The 26,143-nt window shown below is 40.8% G+C and overlaps 1 protein-coding gene across 2 annotated transcripts in view; it reads left to right on the top strand.

Annotated features, from left to right (window-relative positions):
- Positions 1-26,143, top strand: part of PELI2 (pellino E3 ubiquitin protein ligase family member 2) — a 69,919-nt gene that overhangs the window by 20,620 nt on the left and 23,156 nt on the right. For both annotated transcript variants that reach the window (XM_056492913.1, XM_056492914.1), the window contains exon 2: positions 4,078-4,207. In XM_056492913.1, coding sequence (XP_056348888.1) covers positions 4,078-4,207 — 130 coding nt within the window. The remainder of the gene's footprint in view (positions 1-4,077; positions 4,208-26,143) is intronic.

Below are 26,143 nucleotides of genomic sequence, written 5' to 3'. Positions count from 1 at the left end.
CATAACAGAGCTGTCATTTACTCTTTGCCACTGTCTATGCTGAATTTTTTTAAACAAACAAACCCAAAATATACATAAACCAAACAAGCTTGTGTAACAAGCCTTCTGACAAACAGTTCAAAGCTTGTTGCTGATCTCTGAAGCAGACAAGTCCTTGTAGTAGTACAAGTAGTACAAGACTTGTAGAAAGTAGGAGCTTGCCACAGTGGACTGTGGGAGAGAGCATGTGTGGTCTTGCTCTCCAGACAGCCCTGAATCCAGGCAGAGGAGAGGCTTTCATTACATATCCCAGCCATGGGAAAAGCTTAATTGGAGTTTGCAGTTCATTGTATCCCAAACTCTTCAAGTGTTTGATGTAAATCTGTAGGAAACTGGCTTTGATAATTATGGTGTCCATAGCCCATGCCAGCACCACTCCCTTATTTGCAAGGAATAGTGCTATCAACTGAGATAATTATCCCAGGAGGTTTCATGATGCGGCTTGTCCCAGTACTGCTGTCACTGAGAAGCATTTGGGAAAAGCATAGGACTGTTCCTTCCATGTGTGTTGGTCTGATGAACATCTGGAGAACTTCCAAAGTGCCCTACAGATCTGTTTGTGGGCAGGTTGCTCTCAGAAATGGTTGTTCTGTCGCTGTGAAATAGATTTTTTTTTTTTTTTTTTTTTTTTTTTCCTGGTTTGTGTATTAATTGGAAACAGCATTTGATCCAGGCATTTTGGTGGGGTGAAGAGTTCCAGCTGCTGGTTCTTTTGGTACTGGACTTCTTGTTAAGCAAAAAGTTGTGTGCTGATGTGCTGGTGCCTAAGCTGAAGCTGCTGGAAGAGTGCAAAGGAGAAGGAAATGGCTTCTGCTTGTGGAGCAGCTTTGTGAGAGGAAGTGTTTGGTGATGGGGCATTTGTGTCCTCAGTCCTTGTCCCTTCTCCATATGGGATTCCATGCTGTTGCTGCTCCGAGGGAGGCGCTTGTTGCTCACCCAGGCACTGCTGAGAGCGATGGAGAGGAGAGGGCAGGGCAGGTTTTGTTGTAGCTCCTCGTGCCTGTGCTTAGGAAAGCTGACCCAGCAAGGTGTGGGCAGCTATTCCTCCTCCTGGGTGCTGAATCCAGCTGTGTGCTGTGGCACAGCCAGGGCACAGAGAGGCTGGGAGGGAGCAATCCTGCCATGGCTGCAGCATCCCAGGGCAAGCTGGGCAGGGAGCTTGTTCATGGCTGCAGTGCCATGGGGAGGGTTGGTTTGTGGCCAACAGCCTGAGAGTTCTGGCCTAGAAGTGAAGGTGTCTGCTGGCTGTGGAAGTGTTGAACCCTAAAGCCTGGGAGTTCTGAACTTTCTGTGCTTTCTGACACTGACCCTCAAAGAGCACTGCTTTTAACCTGGGGCCTTGGAGAAGCTTCCACATTTGAGTGATGGAGTTGGAATCACTGGTGTGTAGTTTGACTAGAAGTGTGTGATTTCACATGGTGAAGGGCTTGGAATTCGGGGTTTTAGAATATAGTAATAGATGTGGGACAAGATGGAAGTTCTTTGGCATTGTCGCTTCTTCCTTCTTGTTCCTTCTTCATGATTTCAGGTAGTTTTGGCACTAGACTGCGGGTCACAGGTGTTTGATTACTGAGTCAAAAGTATAAATAATATAGATGTTAGCTTTTAGTTGGATAGCCTTTAAAAGACCTTGTAACTAGCTAGGTCTACCAACATTTTCTCACTTTTAGCTTGTTAGCTAGAAGTGCTGCAGAACTCTCTGTACTGTAGATAAGAATTAATAAACAGCTGAGTCTGAACAAGAAAATCCATCTCTTGTGCATTCAATCCTGACTCTGAGTGAAGGCAGAGGAAGAAAGAAGCTGCTACTAATATGCAGAACCACTATTATGGAAAGAGACAACTTCTCACACCACCTTTTTTTTTTTTTTTTTTTTTTTTTTCCCTTGTAAAACATGTGTATCCCTAGGAACAGGCCCAGCTCTTTCTACCACTGCTGGATCAAAATCAAACTTGCAGGTCTGTAACTGAAGCATAACAAATCATAAAACTACCACTCACTTCTTCCTGCCCTTTGTGGAAATGTAGAAATGGGCACAAGGAAAACCTTCATGAAAATTTGTCAGTGCTGATGAGGATGAATGAGTTCAGTGTTCACTTGGCTTGTATTTCCTTCCTATTTGAAGACTCCAAGAGGTCTTTTACCATTTATCTGTTTTAAAAGTAATTAAACCCCACAGAGACCTGAAATGAAACAGATTGGCCTTCTCCACTTAAAATTATGTTCAGAAAATGAGGAAAAAAAACCCCAAACAATAGAACACCACTTGCCTGATTTTAACTTCCAGTGAAACTACTTTAATTCAGTACTGTTCAGCAGTTACAGAAGCATAAGGAAAATCAATAATTACAGGATATAAAACTAGAAATGGTAATATATAGTAGTTACATATTATTTCTGAGGGAATTGTTTTTTTAGGTAAAAATAGTGATAGGAAGAATCTTGTCTTCAACAAGTTAAAACTTGCTGGCATATTCCTGATAATAGTGTCTTTAAAAGAAAGCATGTGCATATACCCAGGGAGATTCAATCAAATAACTCCTATTTTAAGTGCTGGTATTGAAGCTGCCTGTGGAACATTTTTGATGTGTCTTTCTAGAGATTGGTCCCTTGTGATAAGGATCCACAGGCTGCACTTCTCTGGAGCAGAGTTAATAACAAATTTCCAAGGTGCAAGTAGGTCTGGCATGAAATAGTGATTAACTCCTGTTGGTTTTGTGCTGTGTTAGGAAATCTCCTTTAATATTCTAGGAAGACACTGTAGTCTTCCCTGGGAAAGTGGGAGTGAGAGGACAAGTTCAGCTGGAAATCTCTCATCTTTCTATGTGACTTTAGCATCATGTATTAAATGTGCATTTTTTAAATGCCTGGGTTTTAAGTTCTAGAGCTGTGAGATTTGAGATAAAAATTATCTTAAATCTGTTCTTGCTTGTGCTCAGTCATTGAGCAGTCCTGCCTTTGGGATTCCTAGAAGGATAGGAGGCTCTCCAAGTGCATTCCCCTGTTATACAAATAGTTTCATGTACAGGATATAATGATAAAAAATAAACACTCTGGGTTACTGTAGGAGAGCAGGACAGAACAGACCTCACCAGTAAGACAGAAGAGAATTGTCAGTGGAATAACATGTGCAGTTTCTTGGGTGAGTCTGAAATCTCTGAGGATCAGGAATGGAAGAGTCAGTAAAGCTGTGAAAGCTCTTCCAGCTGAGGGTTGGCAGGAATGGTGGTGAAAATTCTACCTGACCTAAATCTTGGGAGTGAGATGATCGTGAATTCTGGACTTGTGCACTGCAAAGAAATTGCCAATTGATCCCATCCCTGGGGAAGGAACTCTGTCCCCTTGAGGCTTCAGACTTCTCTGAATAATTAATCCATTGGGTCTGTGTCCTCAGGGAGAGATGAAAGAACTGTCAAGGGCTCCTATGTTACACCTGATAAAGAAAGTCATTAGTGAGGCTTCAGATAGTCACATAAATTAAAAACACTTGCATCCTCTTTCCTTAATAATAGATGAAGCCTTTAAGATTAAAGTTTTTGTAAAAAATGGGGGGGGGACACACAACTAGCAAAACAGTCTATATGAGTAAAATTTCTTTTCACATAGTTTTACTTGCCCCTAAATACTTTGGTTTTCCATGTTGCCTCTGTTCTTCCTCCATTCCTGCATGACATGGGGAGATGGCTGGTAGGGTAAAAACACTTTAGAACTCCTCATGTTCTGAAATTAAAGTGAAGACGTAGAGTTTGGTTTTCCAAGTTCATTTGATTCTGGAGGTGAGGAGATGTTTCTGTGGCTGGAAAACTGAGTATTTAATTTGTAGTTAAATACCTTTTTAATGAGAATAGAATTTCAATCATTGGTAGCTAAAGAATGTTTGAATGCTCAATTCAGGAAGTAAAACTTAGCCTGATTGTTACTTTTTAGTTTGCCCCATGCATTTGATGCCAGAATATTGTGGCCTATTTACCTCTCTCTCCTTTGCTGTATTCCAGCCTGGTGGAGTTTTATGCTAAACTTTTTTCCTTTATTTCCAGGTATAATGGATCCCTCCCTAATGGTGACAGGGGGCGCAGGAAAAGCAGATTTGCCCTTTATAAGCGACCTAAGGCAAATGGAGTTAAACCCAGCACTGTTCATGTCATCTCCACTCCTCAAGCATCAAAGGTATGTGACACTGGGCAAGTCCTGCTTTTTGATGCTCCTGAGTGGAGAATAACTCAGGTATTGCTGCTGATTTACCTTGCTGCCAGTTTATTCTGTGCTTGTAGAATACTTTTGTTTAATGAGGAGGCTGCAGTGGATTTGATTTCTGGGGTTTATATCTATAATCCAGTTACCTGTTTAAAATAGTCTGTAAGCTCAGGTATGAGATAATCTGACCTTCCTGGCCCAGTTCAGAAAGCTGGCTGTCAGTGCTGTTTCATTTGAGCCATAGAGTACACAGGGGATAAAAAACACAAAGTATTTTAGTTTATTTCTCACTGGAGTGATATTTCTTTCCTCTTCAGAAAGATAACTGACATGCTATAAAAAGTGTTCTGATCCCTTTAGGCCTTTCATTTTTCTTGCTAATAATGATACTGTACAAGTTTTCACCTGAAGTTTAGTGTAGATGAATGAGGAAAAGCAGCAAAGTTAATATATTAACATACTAACACGTTAGTGTATAGGGCTGGCCAGGTCAGAATTCTGGTGGTGGAATGTATTTCAGGCTGCAAAAGATCTCTTCTCAAAGCCTTTTTCTTAGAAGCAAGAAGTGAGTAGAGTTTATGCTAAAGTGGAGGGGGAGCTATGTGCTGGCACTCACACAGGAGGATGGTTTGTATGAAATGTACCTCACTGAAATTTCTCTTGGGACTGAGAATCTACACCATGCTCAAAAATGTGTTGTCTGACTTGGACCAAGAGAAGAATGTTGTTTAATACATAGTATGGGATTGTTTTCTAATAGACACCATACACAGTATATCCCTAAACTTATCAAAATACACAATATCAGAGCTTGTTCTCTTTGAACACTGTGTAGGGCTTGCCTCCTGCAGATAAATGTGGAGTCTTTTGGATTAAAAGTTACAGTAAATATTTTTCAGTATTTCTGGTATCAAAATGAAAGGTTTTGTGAGTTAAATCTTCCTGATGACATCAACCTTCAGCACAGACCTGTAGCATATGTTGGTAATTCTGTTTGTTGCTTAAAATGTAACAAGTGGGGAAAAATGTTTTTTAAATAGTGGATGAAAATATACACATGTTCTAACAGGATGATCTTAAGCATTTAGACTGCAGATAGTATTTCAGCATTTGAGTTGCAAAATATTTAAACACCTGGCAGACACCACAAGGAATCTGGTTAATGTTCATCTGTGGTGTTATTGTAGTGCAGATAAAATATGTGTGCTGTACCAATTAGTGTCCTTATAAAGATAGCAAAGGATCTGTGACATTAAAGCCTTTCCTCTGAGCTTTTGGATTTGGGAGATATGTCAAGTTGAATGTATTCTGCACTTTCTCTGAACCCTCAGAAAAGAGCTTTTGTGTATTTGTGCTGCTGTCTGGGGCAGGGCTGGTGGATGTGTGCCAGAGCAGTGGTGCAGTGGCTCTCAGTGAGTGCTCTTTCCATGCACAGGAAGAACACTTATCTTTTAAAGATGCTGTCATCAGCTTTTCTCACATCTTAGGCACCAGAGCCCAATTGTTTTACTGAGAATTGTTTCTGTATGTAACTTGTGTAAATGGCTAAAGAAACACAGGCTAAAAAAGAGTGAGCTGCTTAGTTCTTAGAAAATAATGGGCAACTTGACCTCAAAGGTTTAGTTGTGCTCTCAGATTTTCAGTCTTTTATTTAAGAAAGATAAACCAGCAGAAATTGTGCTGCTTAGGATGTTAACAAGTTTCCTCCCTTTACATCCTTCATTTAACTTTTCAGGTAACAATTTTCTGTTTTGTTCTGCTTGTCTGTCACTGTAAACTGAATCTGTGAGTGTAGAGTACTGATGCTTTTTGGGTGGTGGTTTTAGCAGAGTGGGAGAAGCCCTGGCTGCCTCCATTGGTTTTGTCTGTGGCAAATGGAGGTTTGAATAAGGTGCATGGCTGGTTTTGTGCTGATTGCATTAATGCAGCAGCTCAAGAACTGTAGCTGTCACCAATTTCAAGTTGGTGTGTCAGCCTGAACACTGCAGTAGATGGTAAGAGGATGCTTGTCATGTTCCATTGTCCCTGCTGTGCAGGTGTCAAGGACAGCTGGAGTAGCAATGGCTTCAGTAGTAAATTTAGCTGAGCTAATTGCATATGAATCACTGCCTTTTGTTTTTTGCACTGAGCATTTGTTTTTTGCCACTCTGCCTTCTGAGGTGCTGAGGAAAATTCAGAAATATTTGGCCTTCTGAGGGTATATGGGTGTATTTAGGGGAATAAGCAGTGCATAGGGATAGTAAGTCTCAAGTTTTTTCAGAGTTGTTATCATTGTTAAAATACAGAGGCATATCTACATCATTCTGCACTGAACTTTAAAACCTGTTTCATTGACTCTGTGCTAGGGCACCATTCAGCCTAAATTTTGTGATGTCTCCTATTTGACAAAAATCAGACTATTTGAGATGGACTTTACCCAGCTTTGCCAAAATTGGTTTTACTATAAGAAAGAGCTTAGATCTGTTCTGCTGTCCTAAGCTTGTCTGTGTGGACATGTCTGGGGAATGGGGGACTGTGAGTCTTCATAACTGCATATGGATCTTTCTCAAAATGTTCCTCAAAATAATCCCCTTTGATGAATTAGAGTTTATTTCAAAATCATCACATCACAGGAGAGGCCATTCCTTGCCTCTTGACCTGAGTCTCATGATGAAGAGGAAGGTTTATCAGTCATGATAACAGAATTTGTGAGAAGCTTCCTCTGATTACCAAACTCACAGCTGCTGTTGGCTCATCATAACATAGTTAGGGTTGGTGGTTTTTATTTTCAAACTATTGGAGCTGTTTTAACAAAGTCAGAAGTCAGTTGTTATGTTTATTTCATTTGGTTGAGTGGTGTTAACTGTTGATTTTGTGCACAATATTCTATGCTGTGAAACTCCAGTCAGTGTCTGCTGGTGTCTGAAATGATGACAGGGCTTACTTGGGCAGAAATTTTCCTCTAAGTGCTGAACTTCAGGTGAGAGTGGGATAAAAGGTTGTCTTTAGAATAATCACCTGGGAATTATGGGATGCTGAACTGGACTTCACTGGGTTTTGGGAGGAATAGGAGAGGCTTTCATAAGGGTTTTTTGTATATTGGGAGTTTGTGACTTTTTTTTTGGTTGGTTATATTTGAGTCTAAAAGGGAAAGAGGTGTCTGACTGGGAACAAAACTGGCTTAATATCACTGTGGAATAATTTGAGGACAGTGTATTTTTCTTCCAGATCTTAAACAGGCCAGTAATATTCTATGAAAATAAAACTGTATGATCCCAATTTCTGCAAAGTGTGGAGGTTCCTGTTCCAGTCCACACCCAGTCTCTTGAGTCAGTGGATCACTAGGTTAACACTTGGCCCTGTACAATAACAGGGGAATCTTCACTCCTCATTGCTCCTCTCCATGATCATCCCTGGCTTCTTGCTGGATGTTGTCAGTCAGGATTCTTTTTGTGCAACAGTGGGAGAGAACTCCCCCAGTCCCATATGAGAGGTGCTGGCAGCTGGCATTAACACTGAGCACACTGGTGTTACTGAAAACTCTGATCTTGGAATCCCCCTGGATTTTGGCTCTGCAAGCATTTAGATTTCTCTGTTGGCTTCTGATGTTTCAGAATTATTTCCATGGGTGTGAAGCTTAGAGATATGAAGAAGGGGCTTTGTGTGCATTTGAATTACTTGAAGTATGGCATTAGGAAGTGGGAATTGTTGACAGTAGCCCTCCAAGATTCCCTAGGATTACTCTGAAAAGGTGACTGAATTCCCTTGGTATGGTGTGGATTGTAATTGAGATTTTCCAAAGTATAAAGTCAGTGGGCAAGAGAATATAACTGCTGAGCATTGAAAGTACTCCTTTTTAACAGGGGAATGTTGTGCTTTCCTAAGTGATTGCATGTGTAACAGTGACTCCAGAAAAGATTCCAAATGCCTTTTGAATTGCTGAAGACTTGAAAAACCCCACCTTTAATACTTTTTTATGGTGGTGTGTCTTGGTATTTATTATGTCTGTCTTTCTTAGGATCAAAGTTTTCCTTTGGTAACCTGTGGTAGATAAAGGCAACCTATTTTCTCCCCTATGAAATTACTGTTTCAAGCTGACTGAGGAAGATCTCTCTGACTTCCAAGTCCAATTACCTGCCGAGTTGGCTTCTGCTTTGTGCTATCACAACAGCAGCTTGGGTAGTCACTGGCTGGGTTCCTGCAGCTCTAATCAAGTTTCCTGCTGCTGCTGGAGAAGAACAAAACACAGCCATATGAATAATTATTAGGTCGGGGAGAGAGCTGCAATTTGTGCTTTGAGTGACGAGAGAAAATGAAAGTATGGGATTCTTGTGATGAGTTATCTACTGTAGATATTGCATCTGCTTTGAATTGGGAGTAAAAAGGCCACAAATCCTTTTGGCACTGACAGCTTTTTGGTGCTCATTCTGAATGAGAGCTCAGCTGCTGTCAGGAGGATGCTGTGTCTGTCAGTGGCTTCTCTCTTTCCTGTTGGGCTTATTTATGGTCTAATCAGTTCATGGAGCACTAATTTGTTCTGAAGTAACTTAATCACATAGGTGTCTCGAGAGCCCTGGCTTGTGCAGAGGCAGCTTTTTCTGAGTCTGCTTGAATAACAGTTTCCTTGGTGTAATGTCCTTTTCTTCTATTAAATGAGCATCATCTTAACATGCTAACTCCCTACCCCTATGCCCTTGAATGTAACAGGGAAAATGGTTAGGCAGGAGAAAATGGTTGCACCAGTTTTACTGGTTAGGCTGAATAAAATAACAACCCTTGCTTGGTTTGAAACACTCCCTCCTGAGCTTTTGGGTCCTGTTGAGCAGAAATGCATGTCAAAGGTTTTGGAAAATCATTTTATAGTGTTTTCTAACAAAACCCAGATGTTTAGTGAAGGAAGGGGAATTAAAAATTGCTGAGGTCTACAACAATTATTTTTTTATGACTTAACGTTGCTTTTTGTTTTCATGCTCTCCCTTCAGAGGATTAAAAAAAAAAGATCAAAAAATGCTTTCCTCGTAAACTCTCTTTAAACTACATCTGCTCTAAATCAATATTTTAGAGCAGATTCTACTTGAATGTGGTGCCCTTTGAAAGCAGAGGAAGATGCAGTGATCACCAGGGCTGGTGTCAAGAAACTCGGGAATATTTCATTTCCCCATTTGCTTCCCCTTGGCTTCCCACAGGGAGCCAGGCTGTGGAAGCACTGCTGTGCAGGATCTGTCACTTTGCAGCTTCCTTGACCATGTCAGAAACAACCTGGGGAGTTTGGGCTTGTGATAATGCAGAACCAGGGAAAGAAGAGGCTGCATCTCAGCTGTAGTGTAAGGTCAGACACTGAAAATCCTGCTGTCCATCACAGAATGTCCTTGATTTTTTTTGTGCCACAGGAAAAGCCACAAGTAGGATTTGTACTGGAGATGGCAGAGCCACTTGTTTCACTGGAAAATGAAGATTTCACAGCTTGAGCTTAATGTAGCATGACTTGTTTAAAACTGTCTTGTTCCAGTTTGCCTGGTTCCTGCATGCTTCCCCACTGTTCCTCAGAATTTAGAGTGGAAATTTTGGACCACCTACTGTAGTAGTGAAGCTCTGTCCTGTTTTATATTTATTCTGTTTGGACTCACAATTGGCTGGAATGGATCTGGTCTTAGAAGTGCATGTCTGCTGAGAGCTGGGCTGCTCTGAGCCTCCTGAAAGTCAGGAAAACTCCCCAGTCTGGTTTTGGATCAAATAAAGCTGGATGGCCTGAGCATAGGTAGTAATTCTGCCTGTGTGGTGGTACTGCCTTTGGAACTTGTCAGGATAACTCACCCTGCAAGTTGGCAGAGCTCAGGGATTCTCTGTAGAGCATTGAAGTGGTGAGGATCTGCTGTGGTGTTCAGGGTTTGAGTGGGCTGTGCTGGAGCACAGTTGGGAACAGCCTGATGGCTGCTGGGGCTTGTGTACAACTATTAGAGCCTGGGACTGTCAGCATCTGTAATACAGGAGTTCCTCTTCTCTGTAGAGGTTGTTTCATGCTCTGAAGAAGATGCCATGGCAAGGGGAACATGGCAGCTGATGATGGTTATGCTTTTCCTGTTATCTCAAATGAAATTGTCTTAAATGGATGGAACATTGTGTTTTGGAGAAGTCAGGTAGTGTGTACTCAGTCAGAGAGTGTGGAATTGCTCTCCTGGAACAGGGGAGCTGGAACTGCATCAAAGAGGAGATGAGAGTTCTCTGCTCCAAGGCTTTGTTGAGAGGGGCAATTATTTTGAAAACACAGAAAGCAATTGAAGCATCATGGGTCAACAGTAACTTTTCAAAGAAACAAACAGCTGCTACTCCTGTTTTACAAATTAGAAAATTCTTGTTTTCCAGAGTGCTTAGAGATTTTGTTGATGGAAAGAACACAATCTAAATATTTCTCTCTTTGGGAGTCTCTTATGGCTCCATCTGTAAAATGAGTAATGTTGTCTGCTTGCCAAGAGAAGAAGTAAGTGGGGTGACTCTCTTGTGACATTCAGAGATTCCTCTTTCCACTCTGTAGGTCTCTTGTCTGAGACATGTTTATGCTTTCTTTTAGCTGTAGATTTACTTTGTGTTGAGATCCTGCTGGTTTGTTCCTATTCGACACCAAAGACCTCACAAATATTTTAGGAGAAAACAGGGAGTACTTTATCCTGATAATCTCTTTTGAAGGGATGTATCCCCAGAAAAGTGCTTATGGTGATGCTTCATTGGCTGGATGCTCCAAGCTCTTAGCTCTGCATGCAGAAATTCTCTGGCAGTCATAAAGCAATTCAGAATTCTCTAGCACTGTGGCTTTGCTTCTACAAGATCATTTTTTTTTTTATCATCCCTGAGGTGTCCTTCCATGAAAACATGAGTCCAGCCACTGGACCTACATCAGAGCTTGTACTTAGGTGACCTCTGTGTCAGACTGTGTTCTGTACAGACTTGCCTTGAAATTCTGCATGTCTCTTGTCCACAGTGATTCTGCCAGTTCTTCAGGAAGTTCTGGGCTCTGCAGATGCTTGCTGTGAGATAATGTTTGTGCTAATCTATACTTTACTAATTTCAGTAGCAGCAGATGCCTATCACTTTGACTTGAGGAGCTCATCATGGGCCCAGCACTGCCAGCTTGCTCTGTTGTTCAGTGCTCTGTCTTCCCCCAGCTCTGAGAGATCTCTTGCACTGAGTTCAGCACAGCCAGGGAATGATGGATGCTTTCTTCTCTGCTTTTTGATACCAGCAGGCAGCAAGGGGTCACTCTCTGGCCCCTGAAAAACTCTGGACTTGGTGCACTGAGCTCAGGATTGCACATTTCCTGGGAACTCTCACTGGCCTGAGAACAAGGCCAGTGTCTGAACAGGGATCTGTCTCACACTGGGGTCATCCTGAATTGTTGCATTCTCAGCCTTGAATGTTGACAACAACTGCCACTTCAGAGTCCCAGAGATTTTCCTGGCAACCTCTCCTGTTTTGTAAGTTTAAGATACTGAGAGACACTTTCTTTCTCTTTTGCCCTAACCCAGGATAAGAAAAGGGGGAAGCAAGTACAGGTTTGATTTCTAAGTATTTAATTTTCTTTCATGAAGCTCATGTGGCCAAAGAAACTCTGGTTGCAGGGCCAGTAGCTGCACAAATCTGTTTCTCCTCCCAGCCTTCCCAACTGATGGAAGGCTTAGATGACAAAGCACTCCCAGTTTGCAGCTTGGATAACTCTTGTGTCTAAAACAATTCTGTTCAGCATTGGTTGGGCGTGTTCTTGAGCAGGGAAATATGAAAAGAATATGGAGCTTCCCTGGTGAGATAAGCCAGATTTTATACTTGCACTACAGCAATGCAAATTTCTGGGTTTTATTGCTAACCTCAAATCCCAGAGGAGTTTCACTGAAGAGAAGCTTTGTTTTGTAGTATCAGAGCTCTGAAAATCAGGATTTTGTAGGACCAGAGCACACACATTTACACCCTGGATGACCAGGGAATTTCTGAACCTGCAGCAGCTTGCTTGTTCTCCAGCTCTTTGAGAAATTCTGTGGAAGCTGTTCTGCCCTTCCCCAGACAGTGTTCCTAACAGTGCTGTTGCTGAAGCTTTATTTCAGCTGAATTCATCCAGGATTCCAGAAGGGGTAATTCAAGAGATCATATGGTCCAGAGAAGGTGAGGGAGAGGTGCTTTTTTTGTGCTTGAGGTTTTTAGAGAGTTTGAGTGTTACTAAAGCAAAACTTCTCTACTGCATAAATGCAAATAAAATTGTGTGAATAATGAAAAAATCCTACAGCAGTTATGGGCTGATTTCTGTAGGTTGAACCTTTGAGGTGCTGGACTTCAAATATGCAGTTTTGAATTTTCTACAAAGGTTTGGATGGAATATTGAATAGGGCAGTGAGAGCAAATGCACAAAAGCTGGAAGGGAGCCTGGAAGAAATTTTGGGGAGGCTTTGTGGATTACTTTTGACTTGTAGCCTTCCAGTAAAGGCATTTACCATTATAAATTTTGGACAACAGGCTACAAAGTAAAACATGCACAAGTTTTTCCTCCTCCCTGTCATCTCTACATTAGCATTTGCTTTCCCACACCTCTGTCTCTTCTTCAGCCTACCAAAGAATCTTCCACTGCTGAAGGTCAGGAATGAGGCAGTGCCTTGGTGGTCCAGGTGGGAGGCAGGGAGGGACAAAGCTGACCTTGCTTCAGCATGGGCAGCTGTTCCCAGTTTGTTCCCAAAGAAAAGCTGGCCTTGGAAAGCTGGGTTGCACAACTTGTAAAAGCACATAAAGTGTTCTCCCTAACTCATTCCTCCTTCTCAGAGCTTTCTCAAATCTTTGTTTGGTGTTTTGTCACAAAAATTGATTCTGTTGCTACTTGAGTATAATAAATAAACTGCAGAAGTCAAAACAAAATGTTTGCAATTTTGTTGGAGAGACGGCCCATGCTGAATGTCTTAAAATATCCCTGTGTTATGATCTTGCCTGTTACTGGAAACTAACTCTCTAACTCTGTTTCCTTGGTTAAAAATACCTTGGTTATTTAATGCTGTCTCTTGGTATCTTTGCAGTGTAGTAGCAAATACTGCTGGGGTTGAAAGTGTCACTGTGCCATTATGTGATACATATAAAAACAAGGCTCTTTCTAGGGAACCTTTCTTCATCTCCAGATGAAGATGTACTTGCTAAATGTAGAGGTAGGGCTCTGATTTTTCTCTGACTGCTGAGAAATTCTGTGTAGAAATCCTCTGATTAAAATTGAGCCATAGTGGTAAATGAAAATCTGTATGTGCATACCAAATACAGCATGAGAAGGGAGAACACCATCATACAGTGTGGCACTATGAATGCACTGAGGTTTTTCCAGGCTGAAGTAGTAATTGATTCTTACTTGGTGGCAGTGAGTTACCTCATTTAGCATTAAAAACACTAAACCACTTTGAAACAGGAGTATGGAGGCATCTTCCTCAGTGAAAGGCTTTGATGGCTTCAAACACATCTGTGAAAAGAAGATGATTTTGAAATTTCATTGGTACTTCTGCCTCAGGTTGGACTGGGGCTGTGCAAAGGATGAGAGGTGATAGTTGCCTCAGTAAGTGGATGTTGGAGTTTCCATGGAGCTGTAATCCATTTTGTTCCAGTGTTTACCAGGTAATGCTTGGCTGCAGCATTGGTGGTGGAGCAGTAGTGTGAATTGGATGATTCTGATGCTCCCAGCTCAGGGGTAACAGTCCTGCCTAGTTTTGTTCTGCATAAGGCACTCAGCATTAGGTGAAACCCCACAAGGATGCTCCAGGGCAGCAGTGGAGACAGTCCTTCCCTGTGGCAGCCCAGCTGTGCCAGCAGCACCTGAATCTGGAGAAAGCCATGCCAGGGTCCTGGGGCTGAGGCTGGAGCCTGTGCTGGAACTTCTGAGTGGGAAGATGCTGGAGGCTTGGCTGTGCAGGTTTGGCTCAGTGGAGGCTCAGGGGTGGCTCAGCTGAGCAGCATGAGCTGGTTTAGAGCACATGGATGTGGTCAAGGCTCTGGTGACTCAGATGTGTCCAGAAGGTCGCAACAGTTTTGGTATTTTAGTTGCTGATACAGCCCTGGCTGAAGGTCACTCCAGAAGGAGCTGTAGCCACTTTGTGTACATGGGATGTTTGACAGCTTGGGAGCCTCATGTAATCCATTGTCCTTCAGTCATTTTTCTGCCAAAACCTTGAGTGTCTGCAGAGTCATTTTCTGAGCTCCTGCCAAGATTCGGGTACTCTTTGTTTTGAAGTCAAGGAAGTTGTTTTCAAGGAAATGTCACATCCAGAATCATTTGTTAATTGTGCATAAATGGTGCATAGGCTGTCCTTTAGCAGTACTTTCCCAGCTTTCACTTGCCTACTTGTGAAATGTGGTGTTAACACCAGTAAAAGTTCATAAATCACAGATATAATCTGTGTATCTGATCAGCCTGTCCAGTGTTCCAGGATTGTCTCAGTCTTGTGTTTCTCAGGCTTGATTAACAGGAAGGAGAGAGCACTTAGAACACTTGTTACAGGTACATGATGTCTCTTCTTTATCACTTAGGTAACTTTTTTTCCTGTTGTGTATCAATGTGTATTTGGAGAACAGTGAAGATAAAAAGTAGATTTTCTTTAAAACTGAAATCCTCCTCATTCAAATATTTTATGTACTCACAGTCTCCAGACTGGTAAAAGCTTGCACATTTATTTGCCATGATGGTCTGCTGTATATGTGCTTTCTTTATTCTGATTTTCTTTTTTTGTTTTTTTATGCATTGATCTAGATACCATGTTCCTCTTATTACTGAAATAGATGAGCAGTGTTAAAGAAGACATACAAACTATTGGGAGGGGGAATGTAATTTACAATTATGATTCTTTCTCATGAAGCATTCACTAGTTTAAAATCTATTTATTTAGTGCCTGCTAACTATAGCCACTATGATGATTGAATGCTTTTTCATGCAGGCTCGTGGAGACTTGAAGTGGAATAAGATTCAGCTTTGGAATTCACTGAGATAACTTTGTCAACAGCAAGAAATTGCATGCAAAGTCAAAAAAGGCCCAGAATGTGCTGAATGTTTTGGCATCATAGTACTGTATTAATTTAATTTCTGATTGTGCCTTGCTGTACTAGTTCTCTATTAATAGTTTCTTATACCAGGAGTATGTTTTGCTCTACATTGGGGGAAAACACCTTGCCTTGGAAATAGGGGTTGTGGTTATATTAAAGTGCTTTTGGCAGAAACTAAGGTTAATACCTGTCTGAGGCAGGTTGTGTCTCCTTGTCAAGTGGCAGATGGGTTGGTTGTCTGTGTAAACAGTGAGACTTGCTCTCTGATGTGGTGTTCCTGCTGCAAAATTCTTGGGCTGGCACTTAATTCCAAATTTACCAAGATTTTAAAGGATAAAGTTGGGGCCAAAGGGTTTGAATCAAACTCTTTGATAATTGACATACAGAACCTGGCTGTGGTACAGTTGTGGAAGGAGGTATAGTATTAACTTTTTATCAGAGGATGACATTTAATGTGGAAATAAACTGATACAGAAGCTTATGCTTTGTTTTCTTCCCCTTATGCATCACCTCCTGTGCATCTTATAAATGCAGGCAAAATACAGAATGTAAAGAAGAAATTAATTTCATGAACTGGTTTGTAAACCTGGGTTAAAGTCCTGCTGTTGTTTTCCTTCCCGTCAAACCTCCCCTCTCCTGTTTCCTGCCACTGACCTGTCCTGTGCTGCTCCTCTCCTTGGCTTTTTTGTCCCTGGGAAGTGAGGGACACCTGGAATCTAGATGTTGCTTTTTGCTTTTTCTGGTTGGTTTATCAGTGAGCTGCCTTTGAACTTTTTAAGAAAACCTTGCTGAACATTTTCTTTTTGGAAAGAAAAATGTTAAAACTGTACTCATGGGGCTTTAAAAGAGAATTTTCCTTCTCAGTTTGCATTTAATATATAAAACATGTATCCTCTGTGCTTAGCACTCACTACTGGTGTAGAGCCTTGCTCCTACTGGAATACACATAAAGTAAAAATAGTCTGGTGTGCTCAGGAATTGTGAAATTTGATGTGTCCCAGTTTTCATTTGTACAATCACACTTGCATTGTGTTGGTCACTCCATGCTGGTTGTATTTTGGTTTTTATTTCTTTTCTCTTGAGCTGGCAAAATGAGAACCTTGTTTTTGCCATAGTGAGTTTCTTTGCTGGTCTCTGAACACAAATTGCAGCAGTGCACCAACAGAATAGAGGGGATGTATTGACAGGATACAATATTAGATCCAGAAAAGATTTTTATTAATCTAAAAATTTAGAACTACAAATTCATCTCTTCATTGTTTGTTTTGAATGCCTTTCATGAACACATGCCTGTGTTCATGAAAGTACTTCAGAGCCCTGATGGTTCTGGCTTAAATCCTAAAATCTTCACTGACTCCTAGGTTTAAATTTTCATGAATAAACAGATCTTAACTTTGTAAAGCAGGAAATGATAGGATTTTGTTGCACTGCTGGTTTTTTCACGTTTCTGTGAAGGGGAATCCTGGCCTAAGAGACATGATTCTGTAATTACCATATTAGTTACACTAGATCACCTCTTTCAGCTTTCCTGAAAATCAGTACTTTTCCCATTCACTACGTGAGATGCACAGAGACAAGCACTAAAAATTACATGTTACACTTGAAACTCTTCCACTGTCTTGATATTTTCCTTGGTACTGAGTCCTTTTGCTGCTGAAGGGAAAAATGTAGGATACATGCTGTTCTTTCATAGCTCTGTTTCCTCAAAACTATTATTATTTTCCTGGGAAGCCAGTCTGAGCAGAAAGTGTCAGTCATGGATCTGTGTGTCTGGTGGCACAACACTGATGTGTCATCTCCTGGTGTCACAAATAAAATGAGTCTTCCCAGGTCAGGACAGAATTTCAGCTCATTTCTCCAGGAGGAATGCCTGCCTTTTGTTCTTACAACTCCAGTGCGTTGCTCTTTTCTGAATGCCTTCCCCATAAGTGCCGTGTGGGTTTTTCATTTGTTTTCCCACTAAAAATAAAAATCTTGAATTAATGTGTGAAATGGTGTTTGAACTCCCTAACAGAAGTTAGTCAGGTTGATGTGCAGTGAGACAAAGCTGCAATTATCTCTATCTTTGTACTCCCAAGGGGCTTCATTACAGCAGCTCCTCTCTCCCCGCTGCCGTGTCCCAGCAAGGTGAAGTTCAGGATTCAACAGACACAACAAATTATTATTTTCTGTGTGTATGTATTATTTCATCCCTGCTGATGGAACATTTAACTGAGGGTTTGTTTTATGTTGTTTTTCTTGCTGTTTTAGTAACAGGAGAGAGTTCAGACGGAGCTTGTGTTATTGAAACCGACTTGTTTGATGGTGATGTGGCAGAAGTATCGACAGTTCTGCTGCCTCAGCTGCTGCACTGCTACCAGCCAAAGACAGGGCACTCCAGCCCCAAAATGGCTTTAGCTGCTCCACTTCTAATATTGCTTAATGCCATTTGACAGGCACGTAATGCTCTAACTCCTAAAGCCTCACGCTCTAACAACAATTTCATGATGGACTAGTGTGGCTTTAAGCAGGCTTTCCTGAACTTTAGATTTGCTGATCCAACCCTAAGGGCAAGTACTTAATACTGCAGACCCTCCAGGCTGTTAGTTACACTTCATTGTGACATTTCCTTCTTCAGGTAGTGCTTTTGTCTTTTCATAACACTTAAACCTCCTTTAATAATTTTTTGCTATCAAAGCTGAGGCTTGAGTGGCAGCACAAAACTGTAATGAGGATACATTTGGTTACAGAAACAAAAACTCTTCCATTTGTACATTCCACTGCAAAAAATTCTGTTGTACACCTGTTGTTTCAAGACCCTTTAAATATTTTTTTAACAAATAAATGCTCTTTTTTTGTTTATGTGTTTTAGTAGGACATAGTTCTTTTTTCATAGTGATATCTTTGCCAGCATTTAAGTACTGAGTGCAAGTCAGGGGAACTGAATAGTTCATTCATGCATTTCTAACTCCTTGTTAAGGGAATGTCTGTAGTATTTTGAAAAGAATGTGCTTAAGTAGCTACCTGCAATTCACAGTGCTCTGTGCCTGGAAAGTGAGCTTTAGCTATTGTTCAATATTTATTTTTAGAAATTGTGGTAATGTGGAGAGGTCTATTCAAAATACTTTACTTTAAAGAGAGTATGTCAATACATAGATTTGGCAGGATGCAAGTTCTGGCTTTCCTAGATGCCCTTAGCAAGGAGAGGGGGAAAAAATGAACCAAGACCAGTGAGAATTAAATGCTCTGGTGTTGTGCATTATTTTGTTGCATTTCAATGGAAAATGGATTATATGAAGGATCACCCCAACCTTCTGCAGGTGGGATTTATCATTGGGGTTGAAGACAAGGTAGAGTGAGCCCAGGTGAGTGTGGTAAGCTGCAAATGGGAGAAACTCATTTAGCAGGTTCTAGTCCCAAGAATTCCTTGCTTGCTTACATAATAATGTGAGGAATCTGACATTTCTGTGACTTGCTGAGTGTAAATGAGACGTTGATACAATAAAAAACACCTTGAGAAAGTGAGAGGACACAGTGAAGAGGAATGAGGAATTCTATTTATGTTCATGAGTTCTTCATCCGTTTGGGTTGGATTGGATCCCTTTTCTGTAAGGAGGCATTCTCTGAGTTTGAGGGGAAAGCCTTGGCTGTGCCCTTCCCAAAGGAAGGTGGGCATGGCAAAGCTTGCACAGCACCTCCCTGCTGCCTTTCCATCCCTCTGCACACATTTTTTCCCTGTATTTGGGGAAAACAGCAGAACAGCAGGTGTCTGTTCACTGCAGGGTTGTGAGGTGAGTCCTGGTTTATTGAGGACTTCCTAGAAATACCATTTTCTAAATGAGTGTGTTCCCAAGGATCCTAAGTGGCTAAAGAGAGAGGGAGAGAGCACCTGCTGGCTTGGTAATTGATTGCTGGAGTGAGAACAGTGGGGAATTCCTGAAGAGCTTTAATGGTCTGCTAAGAGCTGGAAAGGGATGAGGAGGGACCAGATCCCTGTGCAGGATGGGGAATACAGCACCACTGAACACTGGCATGAAAAGTCAAAAAGAGAGAAATGGAAAGGAGCTTTAGGTGATATTATCTTCACTGTTATCAGCTGGTTATTAATTAATTTAAATCCCGGTAAATTGTTTGTGAAATTGAAATTCCTGAGCTGGTTACTAATGGGATTCCATAGTAGTAAGCAATTTTCCAGCATTAAATGCATCACCTGAAAGAAAACCTATGAAAAACAACAAAGAAAACCCCATTAATTAAATTTGACAAAATTGGTAGCAGTTCAGGTGTTAGAAGGGTAAATAAAACAGCTGCATGGAGTTGTCTGAATGGCTTGGTGATATGGGTTTTTAAAAAAAACACATTAGTTTTAATTAACTGTAACCAAAATACTAGCAAAGTGAAATATTTGAGAGGATTTCAATAGGGCCTATAGCTGTTACAACAGGGACTGTGCCTTGGAAAGGAGAGTTGTCTCCAGTTGGTAAAAATGTAATGGATTTCTGGGCTGGGATGGGCAGGGAATTGTGGAATTGGACAGTCTGTGCTGAGGCTGCATTGCCCATTACAGATCTGCTGTCAGGTGTTCAGAAGGATTCTGAAATACTGGAGAGCATTCAAACAGGAGCAGCAAAACTGATTTGAAGGAGGGAATGGAGAGACTCTGCCTGGTATAGCAGCAAATGAAAACTGGCAGCTTAAATGAGCTATTCCACAAGTTACTCATCACAACTACCCAAAAACCCTGGCAGAAAACACCTCACCAATTTGATTCTGAGCTCCAGCAACTGCCTAGGAATTTTCACATGCTGCTGTATGAAAACTGATTTCTTTGAAGAAATCTGGTTTGCTTTTAATTCAGTATATTTTGCACTTCATTGATGAAACCAAATTAGCATGTCAGTCTGCTTCATATTTTAGGCAAATGTGCAATTAAATATGGGGGACAACAGGATGAGTTTGGAAAATAGCTGGTATGGGGAAAATTCAACCTGATGAAGTAATCCTGTTTAAAAATCTAAATTATAATTTCTTTGTGCTGTTTTAGAGAAAATATTAGATGTGCAAAAGTATTTGGTTATTCTGAAGCAGGTGTTCAGTGTTGTCTTTAGGGTCTGGGTGGAGGTGAGTTGTATCCCAGTAACTGGGCTTTGAAAATGATGGAGAATGTTGCTGTGTGCTGTAGTAGTCACTGTGTGCAGTGTGTGGAATGGGAGGGTAATGGCTGTTGTAAAAACAAATTAGGGCTGCCTTGTGAGTAAATGCCAAAATGGAGCTTTTTTTTTTTTTTTTTTTTTTTTTTTTTTTTTTTTTTTTTTGTGTAGAAAATGGTGATGCTTGTATTGAGAGAAAGTCTCTGTGTACATAATGTGGGGGAAAAACAAACCTGGGAAACATTAGAGTGGGAAGATTAAAGGAAGATCCCATCTTTACAGCCCATATGTGATTTGTAGCTTCACTCTGTGTGCAGAGACATCAAGGAAGGGGTGAGAGCTCTGAGCCTTGATGGATGCAGGGAAACCCTCACAGCTCTTGGGGCCTTTTGTTCCTGGAGCTTCATTAGGCAAAGCAGATGTGAGATTTAAGGGATTATTTGCTCCTCTTACAGAGGCTCAGCAACAAAATCCAATACCAAAAAGCCTCAAACTCGAGTTCATATTTTGTCTGGGGAATTGTAAATTTGGAATGATACTGTATGAAGTGTAAAATGTAGTTTATAATCAACCACAAATTTTGGGTTATGATTTCTGTGCCATCATTTCCCTTTTATCCACACCCCCTGACCTGACTTAACAGTCAGAGGGCAAATCTCCTGAGTGGAAATAATTTTACATCTGTTGCCACATACAGAAATGACAAGGTCAAAATGAGATAGTGTGATAAAAGTTGTTCTGAATTACCTATTGCATGTAATAGCTGTATTAATAATAATAGTAGAGGTTGAGAGAGCAGGATGGGTTAATGTAGCTGAATAAAACACCTTTTAGGAGTGAAATATTTTCTACATATTACCTTTCTTGTTAAAGAATACATGCCATTATCCAGAGATTTCATAAAATATTGGAGGGTCAGTGCAAAAATGAATGTTTTGATAGGACAAGATACACTGAGACAGGGGTAGTTGGAAGTCATGCTGCAGTGGGGAGTGCATTCAGTTTTTGAGACACTCCAACCTTTCCTTCAATGTTTATAGAGCCCAAGAGAGGTTCTGCTGCAGTTTTCTGAAGGGAATTCTTTAAGTAAAGCCAACTATTTGTGTACAATTTGTACCTATAAAGAATTTTTGTGTTGGCATTGCACTCTATGGTCTGCATTTCTTCAGCATTGCTGTGCTATTAAGTTCTTGTTTTCAAGGATCAGTGAATCTGTACCAGCTTGCTGGGTGGTTGTTAGAAAAATGGTTAAGGTTTTTTTTTTCTGTTATAATTATATTAAATGTGAATTTGAATATACTCTTCATTTATATTGACTTTGAAGAGATTATCTTTTTGGATTTCCATTTATTATATTTGCTCTAAAAATATGTAAGCTCTTAATTATTTTTTTTTATCTGGCATTTGATCTGGATTGCCATTTTCATCTGTTGTCTTTAATTAGGCTTCCTGCTGAGTTTTGTAGCTTTACAGTTCATACCTTGTGAAAGAATCAATTGATTTCAGTACAGATTCCCACGGTTACTATTCTTAAATTGCTTTCTTAGCTCAGCAGAGTGGTGGCAGAGTTCCTGCAATTTGATCCTTACAGCCACTGCTGTTTATTTAAAAAGAAAAAGACTACTCATGATTTTTCTACAGCCTGCATTAGATGATTTGATAATTTATTTGCAGGCAGTGTTTGCTCCAAGGAATCACTGGAGCTGATTCTTAATTCACTCACCCACAGCTGACTTCACTGCCAGTTGCAGAGTGTATTGGGGCTTCCTCTGGATGCCATCCAGGCATTCCAGAAGTGCACAGGAATGTGACTAACACTGCACCCAAAGCATGTGATTTCAGTGGTTTCAATTTTATATATATGTATACAATGTATGTTTTCCAAATCACATTACAGCAGTGATCAAGAGAGTGTAAAGGGCAGGTAAGTCTGGAGATGAAGGTTACTGCTGAGGAAAGGGACAGTGGAAATTATTTACATGATTCTGGGATTTATGGGGCAGCTCTCTGCAAAGTCAAAATGGGTTTTTTGGCAGAGGGTTGCAGAAGGGAAACTTTCTTATCTCCAGCATAAAAATGATGAGTGAGTAAGCAGTGATCTCTTGAGCTGTGTGTGAAATGGGTGATGGCTGTTCCAAGTCCTGCTCTCAGTAAACCTGTAAATTTGGGATAGTGAAGTGGTTTGAAACATGTCAAGTACTGCTCTCAAACCTGTGTAAATTCATGAATTTTTCTTAAATTAAGCAGTAATATTGAACACATTTATTATCTTTATTATGGGCAGCCTGATAGTGCTGTGTGTTAAATCCCCTTAACTGTCATGAGATTGGGATTCAGATCTCTGCCAGGAGAAGAATCAACACAGCAAAGATTTTCCTCCTTGTTAAAACCTAGCTTAAACAACTGATTTAAGAAACCAAGTAGTTTAAGACACCAAATTAAAACCATGCTTTAAATCAGTTAATACTGGGAAACACAATTAATTTTTATGTAAAGAATTTCCACCCAGGCATGCTGCGGGGAAAAGAAAGATCCTTGAAGTGCTTTTTGCTGTATGTAATTTCATAAACCTGTTCTCCACATAAATGTGGGCTCTTTTATCCTAGGAAGCACTGGATATTCTATAACCCTAATTAAAACTGTGCCTTATTTACACTGTGGGCCTGCTAAGTGCATTGTGTCTTTATTTAAGACAGTTACTCAGTGTTTGTTTCATTCAATATAAAGCCCCAAATCCCACCTACCACTGGGGAAATAGTACTTTTCATAGAAGTAGTGGCATATCCCATATTTTTTTCTCATGCAACTCTAGTCTTGTGCTCTATCTCTTCATTTTAAAAATAAAATTATAAAAATAAAATATAATTTTCAATATTATAATCTTTGTGTGTGTTCAGAGAATTTGGGCCTTATTACTAAAGGTACATCTGGAAAAAAAAGTGTTAATATGGGATGGAGTTGTGCCTGGCTTCTGTCTGAGCCAGCCTGTTTTGGAGAGGGGCAAAGCAGGTCATATCAGTGGTAAAATCATGTTGTGTGAAGTGCAGAGCTTCTGATGAGCTGTTCTCTTATCTGACATTACATATGAATAGAAAGCAAGTTGCCTGTAAAGCTTGCTTTAAATTTTAATAAACTGCAGGAAAGATAAGTGGTAATTTCCTGATGTGGATGCATCTAGTACAGCCTGCTAAACCCAAATTCCAGGATCATAAATTTTAAAACGAATCTTTGTGTCTTGAATTTTTAAGCTGGCATGATAGATTTAAATGTTAGGGAAATAAATTTCCCTTCCTCTCCTCTGTCTGTATCAATCTTACTGAAAAACGAGAGAAGATTCGAATTTGAGAACACAATGAAAATAACAGGAGCAGAGAGCAATGGAGGCGACTAATCCTCTAATTACTTTCTCTGAACACTGGGAATTGGGCTGCAGAATATCCTTCAGTACAATCTAGAGTAAGCTAAATTTATTCCATTCCAAAGCTGTAAAGGGAGGGATTTTGCTACCAACTCGGAATAGTAATGGGCTGTGGTGGTCTTTATCTGATGGGAGCCAAGCAGATGTGGCTGCTCTGTCAAAGCCTGCCTACAGATTGGAATTCTGCTGGCTCTTAATTGCCCTCGGCTCGCCCTTTCACACCCTGGGGTTTGAAATGTAACTAAACAATTGCATGATTTTATAAACCATGGGGCAGAGCCCTCTGCTCTGGGCATGGGGGCTGAGGATGTGGCGCATTTACAACAGTGACTGTTTGTGTTGGACTCTCCTGTGAAAGTTCTCTTTGGCTCCAGGCTGCTATCAAAGCTGTTCAGTGGCAGACATGACCTGTATTTTGGCTCAAGTGTTCTCAGCCAGTTCTTTTGTGCTTGCTTTGCTGTAGTGTGCTGTTGATATTGAAATTTTCCCCAATCCCTTATTCCACACTGGAGTTCAGTAAATACACAGAGATGCTGAAGTTAAATGTGTGGTTTTCAGCTGAACCTCCCTGTACTGGTGTTGCTCGTGTTTGTGAAGCTGGCTGGTATCTTGGACACTGGAAGTTCTGGAGTAACACTCAGGGACAAAACATTCTGGGATAAAGGAACCCTAAATTCTGTTGTAAGCACTTAATTGTAGCTCTGGTGAGTGATGAGGTAGGATTTGCTTTCTCAGTCTTTCTCCATTTGCAAGGTTGGAGGGGCAGCACTGGTCCCAAATCCTTTCAGAGCCTGTGATACCTCCTGGCTGCTGAGATGCTCTTTTTTTTTTTTTCCTCCCTTAATTGAGAAAGGTTTGGGAATCTGAGCTAGCCTTATTTTCAGTTTTGCACATAGACAGCACCAGAGGGGTTTACAGTCACTTGTGTTTTGAAATGAGCTTGGCAGCTGCACATGTGGAGAGGAAAGCTCCTTGCTTCCCCTTGTTAGCAAGTTGATTTTTCAACTCCCGTGCAGCACTTAAATGAGGATTTAATTCTGACTGCTGTTTAATGTATTATCTTGTTGACTTAAATCACTTAAGTAGCTCAGTTAAACACAGTTCAGTGTGTGTGTGTTTTTGAATACACTAAGTTGTGTGTGAGGAATGTAAGCTCTGAACTTTGCCCAGGAAGATGCTCGGTAGTGTGTATAAATGAGAACTGGGAAGGTTACAAATACTGTGTTCACTGTGCACTTGCAGTGCTAAAGAAACCCAAAGTGATAATTTTCCACGTGCAAGATGTGGGCTATTAACTTAGTTTAGTGAATTTAGAGGTCAGATCATCCCTTTCGTCCCTGTAGGAGACAGATCCTACAGATTTACCTTCTGCCCCCAGAAATCCCTTGCAGTAAGGATGCTCTGTTTGAAAGGTGGGTGTAACATACTTCTCCCAAGAGCTACTGTCAAGTTTGCCCAGCTTGGTTCAAGTACCAGTTGAACTACTCTACAGGATTTTTTTTTATTATTGAAAGTGTCCACGGAGGAAATTGCCACAAAGTCCAGTTCGCAATGACTTGTTGCAGTTCTTGTAGCAATCTCAGACCAGTAAAAAAGAACCTGATTGCTTTTGGGTTTGTTTTGTCAGAGTGCCTTCTAACACAATATTCCATAGTGTGATTTCTAGAAAGCAGCTTCTGTCCCTTGATGGGCTCTATAAAATGAAACTGCTTTCTAGAAGCACTGAATGGCTTTTTGGCAAGAAGAATTTGCTTTATTTTTCCCCTCCTGAGAGAGTTTTGTGCAGCTGCTTAACAGGTCTGTTAAGGTAACTGTCTGGAGAGTCTTTGGCTGTCTTAATGTAAAACTGGCTTGTGTCAGATGCAGTTGGTGATTTCTGGGAGCTGTGGAATGATCTGCAGCCTCTCCTGGTTATTATGTGCTCTCCCTTGGCAGGCAGGCACAGCTTGGTGCTCAGGGGTGCTTTGATTCACAGAAGCATTCACTGCTGATGAGCCAGTGTACAAATCTTTCAGGCTGTGAATTGATAGAAGCCCTTGAGGGGACTTTATCAATATTTTTTTTTTTGTCTGGCTTTTAGTTAAGGATTCTAATTTGTGGCTATTTTGTGTGCTTGGCATACCCAAATACATGAGTGTAGCCAGGCATCTGCTGCTTTTGTTCCTGATGTGTATAAATGAATTGTAGACTGTTGGCACCAGAATGTTCAGTTACAAACACTGTTGCATCCTTCTCTAATTACTGATATTTTTGTGGGTGTGTCAAGAGTTTTGGGGATGTGATCCAGCTGCAGGGACAAAATCATGTTTATGCCTTCATGTTTAAATCTATAGGCTTGTA

This window comes from Oenanthe melanoleuca, chromosome 5, assembly GCF_029582105.1.
Source record: "Oenanthe melanoleuca isolate GR-GAL-2019-014 chromosome 5, OMel1.0, whole genome shotgun sequence".
Lineage (NCBI taxonomy): Eukaryota > Metazoa > Chordata > Aves > Passeriformes > Muscicapidae > Oenanthe > Oenanthe melanoleuca.
This window is presented reverse-complemented; position numbering and strand designations above follow the sequence as displayed.